An 18341-nucleotide genomic window follows, 5' to 3' on the forward strand; every position below is an offset into this window, starting at 1 on the left:
CACAGGTTAAAGACCCCAGCTCCATTCAGAGAAATGCTTGTCTAAGTAACATTTGTAGGCTCTTTCCAAATATAATGTTGGAAAGAGATGACAAAAACATCAGAACACATTTAAATACTTTGTATCAATAACCATTTACCTTACTATCATACACATCACGGCCACCACCGTATAAATAATTAAATATACTTTGAATCTATTAATACTGGTTAGAGTCAAAATGGCATATAGGCGCACAATATTGTTTTATCACAAATGTAAGTTGAAGCAATAAAAAACATTGTAACATGTTTCTCTCACTGCATTAAAAGAACCTCCTTACTGTGGTAATGAAAGTAGACTCCGACTCAATTCCAAAATGTATAAGAAATGATGAAAGTTTTTTTATGGGTAGAGAAACTTCAGCCATTGCTCGATCTCAACATCTCCTCCAACCACCTTCCCACCTTCAAACCAACGTTCTACATTCCTTTACAACATTCCCCAGAGTAGATCAATAGGGTGAAAAGAGGTGATACAAAGAACATACCATATTTACATACACACAATACCACCTTTACCTAAAGAACATACCATATGTACATACACACAATACCATGCTTACCTAACAGAGAAGCCACAGAGGTTTAGTTTTCTGTGTGCACTTCAAAAAAAATGCACAGACTAATAGTTTAAATTAAACTCCAAAGAGCTTAGGGCCAGACTATGCACCTCCTGGTACAAATGCAGTTTGCAACTTTTTTTTTTTGCAACTAGAATTATTTGGGGTGTACCAACTTATTCATTAATACCTCAGTTCCCAAATTGCAATTCATTTTGACTGGGGAAACGCACAGGGGCAGTGGACTTCTCGGACTGCTGACCACCATTACTGTGAGTGACTTTAAATAAAGTACCTTTTCTGTTTTTTAAAAAGCAGCACGATTTTCTTGAAGGAAACAGGGCTACTTTTAAAAAAAAGATTTCTTTTTTTAAAGATTCTTCGAGAGTTGCCCGTGATTCCCATGGGGACCCCTTCCCTTTTGTGAATGGGTTACCACCTCCTTTGAGGAGTCTGTAGCTTTTCATTGGTTTAATACTTGGATTACGGTAGCGAACTTTTAACACATATGGTACTGAATTTCTGTTTTTAAGGGACACCCACAACACACGCTTCTTAAGCAGCTATTTGTAAACAATTTCTAAACCGATTCACTGAATCCCAAATACTTTTGCAATTTGGTAAATGGGTTTAGTACATAGGTAAAAACAGCTTTAAATTGCGAATCGCAAGGTTTGCAACGGCAAAATGATGTCATACATCTAGCCCATAATTCGATGCTTCTGATGCACAATCTATATATTTTTTTTGTTAAAGTACTAAAACTATGGTGGACAAGTTGATATTAATACCTTTAACTGAGGAACCCGCTGCCAATATCCAACCATACTGCATTACTATAGACGTTGTTCAAGTGCACTTTCATTAACCGAGCCCTTTATCCCTTAGGGCGCCGTTCTTTCCGAACCGCCCGCTGCTCAGCTATGCCGAATGCAGGCACATGGCCATATATCCATTTACTCATTACACTCTGGGACCAATGCACCAATATGTGTCTGTGAGCTACTCCCACACCCTCCCATTGTGAACCGCACAATAGCCCATTCCATTGTCATTGTGAATGCACAATGGAGGTGTCAATGGAGGACTCTCAAAGACAGCAAAGAAAGACTTTTATGGCACATCTGCATAATGTACCAGAGATAGAAGAGGGAAGGCTAAAGCCAAACCTCTGCTTTCATTTTCAATGTTCTCATACACACGCCCTGCTGCACCAAGATCTGAGCATTTAAGAATGACAATGTCCCTTCCATAAGTATCGACGCTTCGCTCACTGTATCTGTGCTATTTTTAACACATACATTCTTTGCATTATGAGATACAAGTTTGCATTTATGTTCCTGTTGCCATCATTGATACGCAATGGGGCATATAATGAATCCATGTATGATACAAAATAATGACCCAAAAAGAGCGATTTATCTGTTTTATATATTCATTATTTATTTATTTGGTTTTAAATAGTTGCATTTAGGATGGAATGGTGTCCCTATTATTCAACACGTTGAGAGCATGTGCAATCAATGAAACAGTAGAAATGTGTGACACAGGGATCTTACACCTGTCCCTGTGATGCGCAGGTGGGCGTGGCGGGAAGGGTCACTGACATGTCCAGGGGTGGTAGCCACTGAGTGATGAGGCCAAGTGTTCGAACTCCATGGTTTGGGGGAGTTTCATTGGAAATAGTGAGGGCGAAGACCCGAGAGCTGATTGGACCTGGTTATCATTTATTCTTTTTGATTTTCTCAACAGCTGGAGTGTGTGGACTCGGTCTCCAAACACAGCAGCTCTGCGGTTGATATCACAACCTGTTTCTCTCAGATAAGAGAGTTCTGGATACAACTGGCCTGGCCGGACTCTGCGGAAGCATTCGTCTTCTTAACTCAACTAACTGATGTAAGTTTCAACATGCAAATATACGTGCTGCAAGTTTTAAAGCCTCTCCTTTGTAAGTCTCCTTTCAAATGTACTACACTGTCAACTAAACCACTGCATGCGGCTTAAAACAAGGGTTCTTTAGCCTGGAAGGCAGCTTTGAAAAACACAGGAACAAGACATGAAATGATAATGCTTGTTTGGGAAGTGGAAATGACACAAGGGGTGTCATGTTGTTTAGTGCTGTCAAGGTGGCTTGGGAGGACATGTCGGGGTGGAATCTTAATAGAGTTGGGAAAGGTGCATGAATAGACTCTTTAGAGACAGTTACAAGAGGGTTGAACTATATAATGGTATATTGTTTTCATTCAGTACTGCATGTCGGCTGCAATTGATTTTCGACATAATTGAGTGGTTTTAGAGTGAGTTGCAAGTGTGCTGCCTATGCTCTCTCTTGCAACCACAAGCTTGTCTATGCAAACTAACACCTATTACAATACTTTACTTATGCCCTGTGACCATTCTGGGCCTATCAAAGGGATACCTTGGGAGCTGAACTCCAACATAAACTATTTACTAACAGACTCAAACCAGTGAATAAGTGAATAGGTACTTTGGTTGCTCTTTAATTGTTGAGGGTTCAGTTGTCTCCTGTGGGCAGGGTTTGGTGGAAGCCTAGGATCTGCTGGTAGGTACTAACACTCTGATATAATATGTTGGATTCACTGTGCCAGACCTAGAACAATATCTCTATGTCGCAAGAGACCCACTTTGCAGTCCAAGGCTTGTCATCCTGTCTCAGGACTTTCTCACATAGTCACTCACAATGGAATAGACAGCAGGACGTTGCAGACGAGTCTTACAATCAGTACCTCTCAGGCGACTAGGCATAGATTCTGTCATATCCATAAATGTTGCTTGGATCAAAAGGGAAGGGCCGTTAGGGAAAAACAAGTTGTACTCACCTTTGATTCCAATCAGAAATAATCCGAAATTAGCTCGCCTGTTCAAATGTGGCAGGACGATCCCTAGGAAAGCCAGGTAGAACTCAGGTGGGCCTTAAATAGCAGGATGGTATGTTCTTAAGCCTGGAACAGTTTAAAGGGAAGGGAGAAACTACACTCCTAGAAGAGTTTATGTGTTCAAACTGTGCCATACGCCGCAAAACGCATTTTTCATACTACCCAGCTGATCCGTGGATTCAATTACACAGATGCTTAAACACACGGGGCTAGATGTACGAAGAAACGACCCAATTCACAGAATTGCGCCATTTGCGAATGCAAAAGGCCATTTCCAAATGTACAAACCCCAAACTGCAATTCAGTAACCTGTTACTGAATCGAAATTTGTGTTTGCGAATCGGTATTTGGAAGGGGCATGCATGTTTATGACGTCCCTTCCAAATACCAATTCGCACTGATATGTACGAATGTTTTGCACCTGAAATGCGGTTGCAAAACATTCGCACTTTACTGCCAACTCAAGTTGGTGGTAACCCATTCGCAAATGGGCAGGGGTCCCCAACAACCCTTTCCCCTTCGAAAATGGCTGGAAAATTATTTTTTAAGAGCAGACGATGATTCTAGGACCAATGCCTACTCTTACAAAATGAAACTCAAACGTTTCATTTGTTTCTTTTTAAACCCGTCCCATTTTCCTTTAAGGAAATCGGGTTGCATAAAAAATATATATATATTGCTTTATTTGAAAGCGTCACAGACATGATGGTCTGCTGACCCCAGAAGGCCACCATCCCTGTGATGGCAGCGAATCATAATAGGCCACAAATTGCGGCCTACATCATTAATATTCATGGGTAGCTCGATTTGTGACCCATTACGAATGGCTAGATGAAACTCAATAAGTTTAATACATTAGGAATAGCGATTTCCTAATTGCGATGCAAAAAAAATCACAATTAGGAAATCGCTATTCCAAATGTTCATACATCGAGCCCAAGATGTGTGACACTGGGTCGCTGAATTATATTACAAGATTTCTACACACAGGACAGACATGCTGATGAAAGCAAGAGATGGGAGACCGGTGTAGGAGTAGACATTACTGATGCGTGTTACAAGTGCTGTAACCAGACTCTGCTTATCGCCACAAGCTGCTACACATCAAATTGCTGTTCTATTTGTATTATATATCTTCAAGGCTGCATAGAGTTCATCCAACACAAAGCCATAAGCACCTGAGATGTCACACCCTCCAGGATGACTTCATGCACCTTGCTTGGCAGTGTCCCTGAAGACAGACATATAGCACCGAGGATTTTGAGGTTAAACGGAGGTGACATCAGAAGCAATATAAAATACCTCATTACTGGCACTGCTGGGTTATGTCCAGGATATCCTATTTAATGTTAGACACCTTTCTGCAATAATGTTACTGTTAACTAAATGTAGAATGGTTCTACTCTGGCTGCATAACTCCTCCCACACAATTCAATTATGGTTAAAAGATGTGGCTACTTATACTAATGTAGAGAACTATGCATCCCCGCATCCCTGGATAGTGTGACCACAGGATATCTGGGGACCGCTTAGAGACTATTACCACAAAGAAGATGATGGGTCAGAATAGAGGTGATATATGATAAGTAAAACTCAAAAGGGTGGAGCGGGTACAATGGTTGTTGTGAGAGGTGAACAAATAATGTGGCAGAGACTTTGATGTACACACAGACACTCAGATGTTCACAGTGTGATGTCATGATGGAACAATGCTGCTTCATACATATGTAGGTTTGGAACCTAACTATATGTAATGCATCTCTTAATTGCTGCCTCATCATGATGCGTCATGTGTTTGTATAACAAATAATAAAATCGCAACAAAAAAACTATGTTGACATCACAAGTGTGACGGCATGCTGGAATGATAGGTAATCGAGCTCAGCGGTGTAGTTGTATTCCTACTATAAGGTACCATCTTATTTTAAAGTTACACGATGGCTTGATGATTGAATTCCTCTATGTTATGGGTGGTGCCCTTTTTATTATTTGTAGGTCTGTGTCTCTCTTACTAGGCACACTCTTGATCCTACTGGAAAACAACATTGAATTGTTTATTAGCTGTGCAGGACGATGAGTAAGTTTTGCTTTTTCTTACCATTCTTTCAGGATATCTGTAATGCAGCGATCCAATACTCCGAAGCAATCAAGAGGAAAGTTGACAAAAATCACCAGGCTGGTGGACAAGCTACCGGGACCGAGAAGGTAAACGTGATGATCTAAGTCCTGCACCATCCATTCTTCATGATCTGCATAATATCTTTTCTTGTTCAACACATCGTATTGGTATATGTCATATCTGTGTCTACCTTAGGGAAATGTAACCACATCTGATGTCCCAGATCAAAGATCTAGGGTATTTGTATGGAGACCAATGGCCTGTAAAGAAGGTGACATCTTTCCTGGAACAGCACTATTGCAAATCTTAGCTTTTGCTTAATTGTAATATGTAGTACTGAACAACTCCAAAGAAGATCAACACCAGCCTCAAAAAAGGCTGAATAAGGCTCCAAGATTGGTCAGCAGAGTGCCAATCAGAGCGCACATAGGATGTGATGCATGCTACACTTTTGCAGCCGTAAACCATGAGAACCACAAAATCGCAGGGTTTGTGACCATAAAAGGATATTTTGGATTGAACAAACTGCCTTTTGTACGTCAAACAAATCTTTCTGACTCACAAAAGGGGCACTGCAACTCCAAATCCCATTTAGGAAGAGGTATGAAAGGGGTCTCCTTTTCATAATTGCAAATCACAATAACATGTATCAATGGTTTGTGACTGCAATTGCAGTGGTAACTGGCCCAGGGCACGTGCACCCGGCCCATTTTATTGGCAGGGTCACCTGACCGGTGATGCCTGTGATGGATGGATGTGGGGTGGAGTGTGGAAGCCAGCCCTCAGGGAGTGGCTGGTGACACCGTACATTTCTGGAACACTAGAACGTGTCCAGCACAGTCCTGCAGGAGGGCCCCATTCAACCCATCACCAGTGAATATCTGTAACATATGAGAGACTCCAGGACCCCTCATCATATTCTGCTGAGGGTTGGGTGGGGAATCATTTTGCATTATACCACTGGTCCACAGAGCTTCACATTAAAATTGTGGGACATATTTGCTAGCTCCTATCGCCACAGGAATTACACTTTTTCCGATGTTCCTGTGGCAATAGGGGCTTCGCCTTATTTACAAGGTGGTGTTGAGCCACTTACAGTGGCTTAACTCCGCCTTGTAATTAAGGCCCCCTTTCACGCTAGACATAGCGTGAAAGGGGTGGGCAATGGGTGTCGCATTGGGTGTCCCGCAGCAACACCCATTGATTGTGACGCTGCCCCTTGTTTACAAGAGTGGCGTTAAAAGGAGGCAGCTCCAAAATTAAGACCAAAGAAACCTGGTCTTAACATGGTGAAATGAGGAGAAATGCTTTATTTCTCCTCGTTTTTGTCTGTTTTCATGTGTGCTGCATTGTGCAGCACACAAAGAAACAGTTAATCACCATAAATTATTGTTTACTTGCAGGAAGGTGTCCCTTCCTGTACACAAACAATCATTAAAAAGGTGACGATTTTCAACTCTTATGTGTGCTGCACAATGTAGCACACATAGGAGTTGCAAACCGCCATTCTGGATTGTCAATGTGCATGAAGGGACACCTTCCTGCACATAAACAATTATTCCCTCAACGCAGGCACCCCTGCACTCTGGTGCAAGGGAGCCGGCGTGGACGCTAGGCAGCTGAATTCAGCGCCAACGCAGGGAAAAACTCCGGGGTGTGATGTGATATTTTAAATACAATGCAACCCTTCATTTCTAAAGTGACGGAGCACAGTGTTAGCAATTTTGGATCAAACCCACTTTCACCTCTTTCGTGTTAATATTCCCGTGTTCGCTTGTCACCTCTAACAGCTATTGCGCCTGAAGACTAGAAAAGGCTTTAATACTTCACATTTGCGCTTTCAGCTGTGCGTCATCCTGAACAACATCGAGCACGTGCGGAAATTCCTGTCCAACCTGCTTAAGGATCCGGACTGGAAAACCCTGGAGACGGCGGCGGAGGTGGCGCACGGGCCGGAAGGGAAGCAGCAGGTGCAGAGGGCGCTAAGCACCCAGCTGCAGAACATCGACATGGACATGCAGAGGGAGGCCAAGAACATGATCGCGCACCTGACAGAAAAGGTACACGCGTGGCTGCCGCGGGCGCTCTCCTCTGACGTCCACTCAAGAAATCAGATCTGACGGCAGACTAGAGCCAAAATGGAGGTGTCAGCGATCAAGCATACCTTCTGCAATCAATTCTGACAAAATGTTGTTTAAATACCAAAACACGTCTGATGTGTGGGAAATGTTTGATCATCAGTTAAGTACCACACCGTGCAGGCTTCCTCCTGGACTGGCTTCAAAGGATTGACTGAAAATGTGTGATAACTGCTGTCCGCATTATCGAGTTACCGCTTACTTGTATTTCTTTTTTTTTTTTACAGATGATTGGGGATATAAAGAAATACATACAGCACATAAGCCTGTCGCCCGACTCTCTGCAAAATGATGATGTAAGTGTTTTTTTTTTACTAAGCTACCTTTACTACTCTTGGACATATTTTTGTTCCTTACAACATTTTATACTGCAATGAAGTTGTTAACATAAATGCACTGAGTACTGAGTGCTCTGGTCATGCTGTAGTTTTTACATCCAAGCTTAGAATAACATATGCAACTTTATGGAAAAGGTAGCGTGTGGATCCTAAGCCGGTCCTATGAGCAATATCAGAACCAGATCTTTAAAATAGATGCTCTGTCACCAATCTCTACTACAAGTTGTACAATGCAGTTGAAGTTACACCATAATTCTGAGTAATTGACAAACAAGAAAAATGAAATGTGGCAAGTTGGATTCACTTTATGGCAGAATAGTGAAATTATATATTAGTCACTGAAAAATAAACTTTTGTTAACTGTCGGGTTTTCTTCTGAGACGTGACTAGCTCATCCGCAGGGAAATCGAGATATTGACAGAGGTACTTCAGCTTTACAGTTGCATTGAATTTGATCAGCGGTGTCCTTTGTTTGTGAGTGTCACCGGGGCGGTCTTTATTCTCAGTATCGACTCTGGGGGGACATCTGCCTGTAGGCAGTGTTACTGCAGCCTCGCAGCTGCATTGTCGCCCATTAAGGGGTCTGTAAGTTATGATTTGCAGCAGACTCTCTTTTATTTGTGTATCATGCGAGGGCGTCTAGAAACTGACAGGTGACAGTTCAGCCCCCTCATGTATCCATTCAATGTGTCCGGCAATATGTATTGCTTGTGATTGTAACAGCAGTCATTTAATATCCACTTACTTATTCCAAAGAAATGTAAAGGAAATACTACAATTTTACAGTTGACTTTGCCCATCAACATATGCATTTCTTGTGGCTGAAACTGACGTGCCATTCATCTCAATGTAAATCAAAAACTGTTGCTACCTTAGTGATGTGCTTGACGTCATCAGCAATGTCCTTTGTGATGTCATGAACAGTGCTTTGAGGGGGTGAGGACAATATACTTGTGTTGCTAATTATACAAGCGGATTTTGAGGGAAATGTCAGTGCCAGTGACTCCATCCACATGCCAGGGTCCACAGAGCATGGCATTTGGGTGGTCCCCGTGGACTCTGGGAAGGCAGCATGCTTTTCATTGTGCCAGATCTCACAGGGTACATCCTTCAGCATGGCCAATGGTCTTGGCTAAAAGTAATTTCTTTCTGAAAGTACCCTGTCCCAGAGCTCACTACCCATATACTTTGAGCTTGCCCATTGGTACTCTGTGCACAGTGTGTGGCTTTGGAAATGATGCATACCAGGCCGTCTTGCACCAGAGCTTACCCAGCAAGCTCTTTCCCGACCTCCAGCAGGCTTGGTTCAGGGTGTGGATTCTGGCTTCTTTCTTGCCCAGTACCCAAGAGCCTGAGCCTGCCAGGCATAGCTGTCAGGGACCCAGCATGCTGAAGGAAATGACCCTCTTCGGGTCACCCTGGTCACTAAGACCACCTTTCTGCGTGCTGTACAAGTGAAGAGTCGGTCAGACAGCAGAGGATACAAACCATAATTGTTTATTTAGATTCACTCAGAGTGGAACCCAGTCTGCCCAGTCGCTAGGAGTGCTACAGAGGGACTGAAATCAACAAGCATAAAGATACATTATGTACGTACCGTAACAGGGCTAAAACACGCCAATAGTGGAATTTTCCAAGCAGATGCAGCTGGACAATGAAATGTATAAAAAATAAGTTTTGGTTCTCATATCTTACACCTCCCAATTACTGCCCAAAGTCATTTCACCCTGCTCCTGCCACCAGACAAGTGGGAGAGGGCCTCTATTTAGAGAGAAAGGTATGTGCTGATAAGAACAGTCAATTCATTAGTGAAGCAAAACCCAACATTGCATAAACGAAACATAACAGGGGCCTTTTCTTGTAAATAGCAAGGAATTAGTTTCGATCATGGTTCAAGATGGTGTCTAAATAGAAAATGGTACCGCGAATGGTAACTTACATAAAACAATACACATACATGAATATTTCTAGTCTAACAATGCTCTGGGCCAAGAAGTGGAACCCTATTGGGTCATACTCTGAGCCAGCCCCCTGCACCCAACACTTCTGGACAGAGAAAACAGCTGCTTCCTGTGCCTTTGAGAGATTTTGATGGAATTATAAAACAAATTACATAAAGCCAAGTGGTTTGTTAATATAACCAGAGCTTCCAGGTGGCAATATGTGACGATAACACATGATAAATGTATCGTATTTTTATATTACATGTTTATTTTGATACAGTTAGCATGAAAAAGCTGTATTGCTTCCAACCAGGAAATGTTTATTAAAAAATGGGTCTCAATGGCAGCCAATTGCAATTAGAATCTTCAATCTTTGTTTACTTTCATGAGGATGACGATTATCCAACTGCAGTCTTACTTAGAAACGAATTCATCTTAAGGAAGAAAATAAATGAAACTAGATCTCCAATTGGATGGAATCCGTATGTTACAGGAATTATGTCATATTTGTGAAATAATATCACACCCCTGAAGATAAAGGGTTGAAACTACTCTTTTTTTATGCAGGAAAAGACAGCACATTATTATGTATGCATATTCTGTTGTTTTTATTGCACAAAATACAGTGATATAAAAATCTATATTTCACAGGGGCTTGTGAAATACGGAGAATGTTTCACAGGTCCCTGTAAGATATGGTTTCCATCATCCTAATGACAGACCCACACCACTCTGCACAACTTAGGCATTGTCCCTTTGATTCATCAACATTCTGTTCAAGAAACATAATCAAAACCCATGAACTTGGTGACATTTACAAACTAGTCGTTATGATGTCACCAGAAGCCTTTGATGGCAATACACAGGACCAAGTTAGATGGTTGGCCATTATGCATCCTCTGTAATTATGGTTAAGACTCAGCTTCTATTGAAAAGGCCTGTTCTAGCTTTTTTATTTTGCTAATGACTTGGGCACTGTTCAGACAATTATCGAATCGGTCTAGGTTTTGCCACATCAAATTGTCTACAGAGCCGAGCGAAAAGGTTACATGGGGCAGGAGGATGAAAAAGAACTGATTTCCCATTGTAGCGTTTGTAAAAAAAAAAAAAATGAAATACATCTGGTGTGAAGCTAGTACTTTACTCAGAATACGTTTCGTTTTGGTTTGGTGGTTTGATGTAATCAGTTCAGTAGTTAAAGAGATACCTGTGTTACAAAACAGTGACAGGCAGACTTTCAAGTCTTAATTTTATGAATCCCCACAAAAAGTGGCATGTACATAGCATGTTTAGCTTAGTCAAGTTTCAGCAAATCCATCGATGAGGAGTACTCTAATGATTATACAGCACCAGCAGCACTCACCTCAAGTATCTATTTTTCTAGGAAAATATTTAAGCATAGGATTAGCACAGTGCATCCATGCCGAGCTAGAAAGGGGCAAAGTCTTCTGACATTTCTTCAGCAAAGTCTTTAAGCATAGGATTTGCACAGTGCCATCCACACCGAGCTGAAAATGACAAAAGCCTTTTACCACTCCAGGCACAGCATTACAGCTTTGGATTGGTAAAATACCATCCAAGCCAACCTGAAATGAATAAAAGCAACCCCAGACCCCCAGGTTCTCTGCTTTTATATATATATATATTTATATATATATAGGCATAACAACTTTGTTTATATCTACTGTTTAAAATCATGATTCAGAAAATTACGATGTCTGTCAATCACATTTGATAATTAAGTGTATTTATTTATTTTACTGGCTATTTTGAAAATAGAGGCTTTCCTAAAAATTGAAATTTTTTTGCAGTGGAAAAAATTCCCATGGGGTGCAGATATTAGAGATGTCCAACTGCTGGGCAGTGCTTGGGGCACCCATAATTATGGAAAATTGAAACAAAAAAGAGTTTGCTGCGCTAAAATCGGGATTTCAATGAAAATGTCAATTTCGTAACCACTATTTTGTAAATAGCAAAAAAGGCACCATTTTGTGCCCTCCGACCAGTCCCCATTTATATAGGAGAGTTCTGGTTAAGACAAAAACATGGAAAAATTGCATTTCTTAAAAACAAAGCAGAGAAGTTCCTCTAGAAAACTTGAGGTGATGTTATGGTTAAGACAGAAAACTCAAATAGTTATGGTGAGCAATGCAACCATAAATTCCACCAATGCACTGCTCGTACTCTAACATAATGCAGCTTGCTGGGCCTAGAGGAACGCCAGGTCAACTCACTTCTAGGGGTAAGTGAATTATCCTGACTAAGATTATGTATATAAAGGAGGGGGCAGCCATTCAGGATCAAAGTCACTTGCCTGGCCAAAGGAGCAGCCTTTCGCCCATACTACAGTGGTACTGGCCATAGCCACGCTCCGTCACATTTTGTGTGTTGAGTTGAGGGCTGGGCTGGGAGCAGGCCAGGCCCTGCATGATATCATGGTGGTTACAGTTGAGGTCAACCTTGAAGACACGAACCCTTCAATCTAACCACTCAAGCACCTGTGTTCTCATTTCAGCTACCTTGATGTCCTCAACTTCATTCAATTTTGTTGTATTGTTTTGTTCTGGAATGAAGGCTTTGTTGGTGTATCATTGGTTCCACCTATCCAGAATCAATATTTTTGTTATAATTGTCCTCAGTCCGATAATTACCTGGCACTCTCCTGCCATATACGAGCCAAGTTACTGCTCATGCCGCTTCCTCCATTGTTGCTAATGTGTGGTGATTAGAAGTGCCAGGTCTGAAAAATGATGTGTCAGCTTTGGTTTTGTGAAGGCGCCATAATTTCCCAGAAGTGAACATTCTGGTACACCTTGGTTAGGAAGGAACACGCTCTGATGGTTCCCACCAGTTTCTGCACAGCTAGTAATAAACCCACTAAAGTGTTTTTCTTATTTTCTTGCTTGTTGCTTAGTTTTATAGGGAGGATAATGCTTTATACCAATCGGTTTCGCTGCAATGATCCAAACGTATTCTTTGTTTTCACATGCTCTAGATCCACCTTCTCCTTCTCTGCCATGTCAATTTCTTACAATCACTTCGGGTGCTTTAAATGGGCAGGAACTGTTTGGTACTGAGTACCTGTACTCTAACAATATGAAATAGTGTTTTTGCACTTTTCCAATACATTTAATAGTGAGAGTATCAGCACTTTTCATGAGCAAACAGGTACCCTGGATAGTGAGTAGCAACAATTCGATATTTCTATTTAAAGCACTGCTCATTCCTCTACTAGTTTCACTTCTGTGACCTTCACTTCCTCTGTTTCTGCATATGCATGCCACCTCCTCAACAATTTCCTCCCCAGTTTGCTCAGAGTTCAGAGGGATCAGGTCATCTTGTGCCTGCCATGTTTGTACAGGCTCCTTTTCAGGTAGCAGACTGGTGCCTGGATTTGTTTTCAGTCACTCCCTTGTTGTGGAAGTTGAACAATATTTCAACCAGTTCACCAGTAATTTCTGGGTCGCCACCTTCTGTATGGAAATTTCCCCACAGCCCAAGAAGGAAAAAAGTTGATCAATTCCAGACGGCGGCACACCCATGCATCTTGGAGTTCCACAGGCTCCGCCCCAACTAAAATATGTTTCTATAAGACATCGATTTTGCTTTGTACACTAAACAAAATTAGAACATTGGAATGTTGGGAGCTCCATTGAAAACAATGGAGTGCTCCGGGCTTATAATGGCCGGTAGAAGCCTGGAGCACCAACATTCCAATGTGTCTTTGTTCACAGCTCTGGCTGTGAACAAAGACTTCAGGGAGCCTGAGGGGATTTCAATCCCCTCGCGCTCCCTGAAGGCTTTGTTTTGTTAGAACATTCTGCCCTCTAGTGGCAGAATGTTCTAATAGCTTTATAGCCCTTCGTAGCAGGGCTATACCGGCTTTTAAAGTCCCTCTGCTTTGTTAAAGTCCCTCGCCTTCGGCTCGGGCCTTTAACGCTGCATCGGGCCTTTAACAGCCGCTATAGCCCGCTACGGCGGGCTATAAGGCTATAGTATTGTTTAAAAAAAAACTCTAAAATATGATATGGCAATGTCCATAGGCATACTTAGTCGATAGACGTCTAAAGTTAATAGGCTTTTTAAATCAGTATGAAAATTAATAGTGCATTGATCTACAACGTTTCTGCCTTTATATTCAGTCAACTCTAATAACGATTGCATTTTCAGAGAGTAATGAATTCTGCTTGTGACATTGTAAAGCATTTTATATTCAACCCATCACCCTGGAAACTATAACAACAAGATAGGCACAATAAGATGAGTCCACCCATATTGGCTTGGGGGGGGGGGGGGGGGGGGTTGATGGGGGTGGAGGGGGCATCCACAGTAACTATTATTTCATGGCCACGCCGTCGACTTGTGGGAAATTAACTGTGGTTTTCAATACTGTACTGGCCAGGTGTTTTTAAAAACAATTTTAAAAAATCCTACAGCTGACGTGGTGGAGCTGAATTACTACGTTTCCCATAGTAAAAACCTTAGCGGCAATCCCTGAGATGACCATTATCCTGATAATCAAAAAGAAGATGAAAATGGGATCTTATGAAAAAGATTTAGTTGCTGTAACAAAGTTAAAGTATTTTCATTATACATATGCAACTGTTATAAAGAAGAGGCAACCTTATTTAGACTCCAACTTAGATATGTGGGCAAAAAAGCCTTTTTGCGTTTTAGGCTCATATTCAACTGTTGCAGTTTGAGGGGTCCTGGAATAAGACAAGGGGATCATAACAGACAATCCCCCGTGTGTAATCTACTTCCTGAAACTGTAGAACACATGCTTTGTCTATGTCCTTGTGTACAGGACTTGAGAAATACATTTCTGAAACCACTCTGTAATAATCCACAAAAAGGGCTGAAGAGGTTTCTTATATCGGTTTATTTATTTATGTATTTACTCATTTGTACGACGCAACAAATCATCCCCAGGGGGATCTCTCGGAGCCTGAGAAGAAAACACCCACTGAGCAATATACTCTTAAAACAGCCAGGTCTTAAGCATTTTCTTGAATCGAGACAGGTCGACGAAGGCACGAATCTCCTCAGGTGAGAAAAGGCCTGAACGCCCATTTTGACCTTCCTAATTCTTGGCGTGCAGAGCAGATTGAGATTACTAGATCTCAACTGACATACCGGGCGATACAGTTCGAGTTTCTTCTTGAGGTAGGCTGGGCCATTCCCCTGAAGAGACTTCAAAAAACGTACATAACAGCTTGAAAATAGCTCGTTTCCTAATAGGAAGCCAATGTAATTGGTGCAGGAGCAGTAAAAACAGGTACGGGCCGGTTTATTGAGGGCAAGGCGGGCAGCCGTGTTTTGTACCACCTGAAGTCTTGATAGTAGGTCTTCCCTTATTCCAACCAGCAGAGAGTTGCCATAATCCAGTCGGCTAACCAGGAGCTACTGGCTGAGGGTTTTTCTTGCCGATAAAGGGATCCAAGGGAAGATCTTTCTAAGCATCCGCATTGTTCCGAAGCAGGCAGTGGCGGCTGGTGAACTTTGAAAGTGGAGAGGCGTAAGTATCAATCCTAGCCTGACTTCCCTCAGTTTCTTCCCGCTATTTTTTTTTTGTTATATGGTGTGAAAATGAGCTATATGTATTACAGGCTGCTTACAAGCTGTGTTTATGCAAGGTAAAATTGCCTATCATAGGATATACAAAGCAAAAGCCATGCACACCAAAGACAAACAGAAATGTATAGGCTCGGGGAGAAATGCTAATACTCAAATTATCACAGGCCCAGAGAGATTACATCTGGTCAGAGATCAGACAGTATTTGTGGTCAAATCCTTGAACCTTTAGCAATATATATGATACATTTCCTCTACAGATATTATGAAATAGCCATGGCAGTGCCCTCTGATACAAATGATTAAAATCAGATTCACTGACACGCGAAGGAATTCAATTTTTTTGGTCTAGTGGATACACTGTGATTATGCCAACACATCTGGTGCCAACCGAAACTTAACAGAGAAGCATTAATGTGCTGATCAGGTAACTCAGTGGGTTGAGCCTCTTCTGCAAACGTTTTAACTCTGGCAAGGAAGTCTCACCATGGTGTTAATCCATACAGTGTATGCCTTTGCAGTTGAGAAAATATTTCACAGCAAGGGACAAACTGTTTTGTTGGTGCTGCACAATTCATCACAAGTGCAGGCCTGTTTAGGACATGAAAAGTACATAGTGGAACCTGTTACAAATTAGGCCTGGTGGTCAAGTGCTTAAAGCACTATGTTTTTTTAACAATGCAATGAAGTTCATTGTGCAAGGTATAGAAAAATATATTTAACTTTAGAAAATCCCATTGTCTATCATCACTGCCTGATAGTCATTAGCAGATCTTAGTAACTGTGCAGACCCTCAGCAAGCACCCCGCTGTTTATCTTCCATCGTTTTTCTATGTGGGCTGAATACTCGAGAGCAACCCATATCTATAAAGAAAATATTTTCCTGCTTTCCTTGAAGTGCCCGGCCACAGTTATAAATAATAAAAGCATACTTTTCACTTCATTGGCAAGCAGGTAACTTGCCTGTCAAAAGCCCATCACTACTACGCACAGAAAACGCACTCATTAGTAAAACGCAAATGTTTTCCTTTAACAACATTATTAAAAAGGTTGAGAGAAAAGCACTTTGGGGACTCCTCTTCCAACACCTAACAGTTCAAAAGGCCTGGCACTGCTATTATTCACGTTTGTAAGCTGGCATCTCACTGTGACCCACACATATTTAAAAACACATTCACTGGACCCATCCCATACCCAGACTATGTAACTCTCCCGATGTGCGAGAAGTGATTTTTTTTAAAAAAATTGTTTTTAAACGAGCAGTGATTTTTAACTCACTGCTTACTGCTCAAGGCTGCCCGAGGAACTTCCAGCCAGGGACCACGTGGCGCTAGGCCTCACCTACCTAGCAGTGCCAATCAGAACAGCCGTGGCAAGGAGGGGGGTTCTGTGATGGGATAGCAGGATGACGAAGGGGGCCTCAGGGGAGCTGATAAGGTTCCCGAATCCCGATGGGAAATATTAGGAACCGGAGGGGAGATTAGAGAGAAATAATAGGTCAGGAAACAAAAACAAAAGGCAAATGAAACCAGGCAGAGACCTCTAAGGCAGCTTGGTAGATGAGGAGGCAAGGCGCACTTGTACTCACCTTTCAGCTAGTACCTGACCTCATCGAATGCTCCGGGCTCTGGTAGCATGTGAGTCGGGAATCTGATGGGGCCCACTGAGGCCTGACTGGAGGCGACAGAGATCCAAAGGACGAACAGGACTGGGGAGGCAAGAGCCTTCAGCAACGGACATGAAAATCCCGCCTCCTATTCTCAGGGTCAGCCAGTCAGAGGAGGAGGCGGGATCCTAGAAGGATATTCTCTACTACGTCACAGATCTGGGCGAGCTGAGTGCTCGACCGGAGGCCTGGAAAAACTGCTGCTTTTTAGGCAGCACCTCGTTGCCCTCACCTCTGCCTCACAGTTGCACACTGCACACGCGGGATTGGGGCGATATTGAAGTCGTCCACCTCGCATGCGCAGCATGTGTTTGTACACAGCTGGGCTGCGCTGCTTCTTCCAGACCTGACAGTACTGCCTCAGAGCAGTCTTTTAATCTCCTTCTCCTTCCCTCAAGTCTGGTGGGGCTCCGCCCCCTACGCCCTCATGCAGGAACCGCCTCTGGAAGCAGGTGCCTGACAATGTCTTCACCTGTTCTTCCATCGATAATTTATTATCGATTCTAGTGCCTAGATTCTTGGCCCAGCTTTTTGGGGAGGGCGCCTCTCCTAGTTCAGATGGCCACCAATCTGGGGCCCACAGTTCCTCAGCTTTACCGAACAGCAGTATCTCTGTTTTGGTGGAATTAAGCCGAAGAAAGTTCTTTCTCATCCATCTGGCTATATTGGACATACCATTTTTAAACTTTAGTTTGGTTGCTGCAGTGTCATCCTCAATAGGGACTATCAGCTGCGTGTCGTCAGCATACGATATAGTCTCAAAGTCACACCTTCTGATGACTCCAGCCACATATACATTAAACAAGGTGGGACTCAAGATAGATCCCTGTGGGACACTTTTATCTACCATATTTCATGTAGAAATACAGGTAATCACCCCATTGACAGGAGCTCACAGTTCCACTTCACGCCAGGACCCCAACTGACATTCTGGCTTCAAACATCAACAATCTAACAGAATCTTTCTAGTGTGAACCGTCCAGGTAATCACCATGCCAACCAGATGGCCCATGCGAGGCAGACTATTACACACTCTTTCAACAAATGGGCACAAGAACACTTAAA

General features: G+C 42.4%; 1 protein-coding gene across 2 annotated transcripts in view; it reads left to right on the forward strand.

The window, feature by feature from the left end:
• The window catches only part of BAIAP3 (BAI1 associated protein 3), a 1035958-nt gene that overhangs the window by 949600 nt on the left and 68017 nt on the right, over window positions 1-18341 (forward strand). For both annotated transcript variants that reach the window (XM_085629280.1, XM_085629278.1), the window contains exons 23-26: window positions 2354-2497; window positions 5608-5703; window positions 7462-7677; window positions 7983-8051. In XM_085629280.1, coding sequence (XP_085485406.1) covers window positions 2354-2497; window positions 5608-5703; window positions 7462-7677; window positions 7983-8051 — 525 coding nt within the window. The remainder of the gene's footprint in view (window positions 1-2353; window positions 2498-5607; window positions 5704-7461; window positions 7678-7982; window positions 8052-18341) is intronic.

This window comes from Triturus cristatus, chromosome 10 (assembly GCF_964204655.1).
Source record: "Triturus cristatus chromosome 10, aTriCri1.1, whole genome shotgun sequence".
Classification (NCBI taxonomy): domain Eukaryota; kingdom Metazoa; phylum Chordata; class Amphibia; order Caudata; family Salamandridae; genus Triturus; species Triturus cristatus.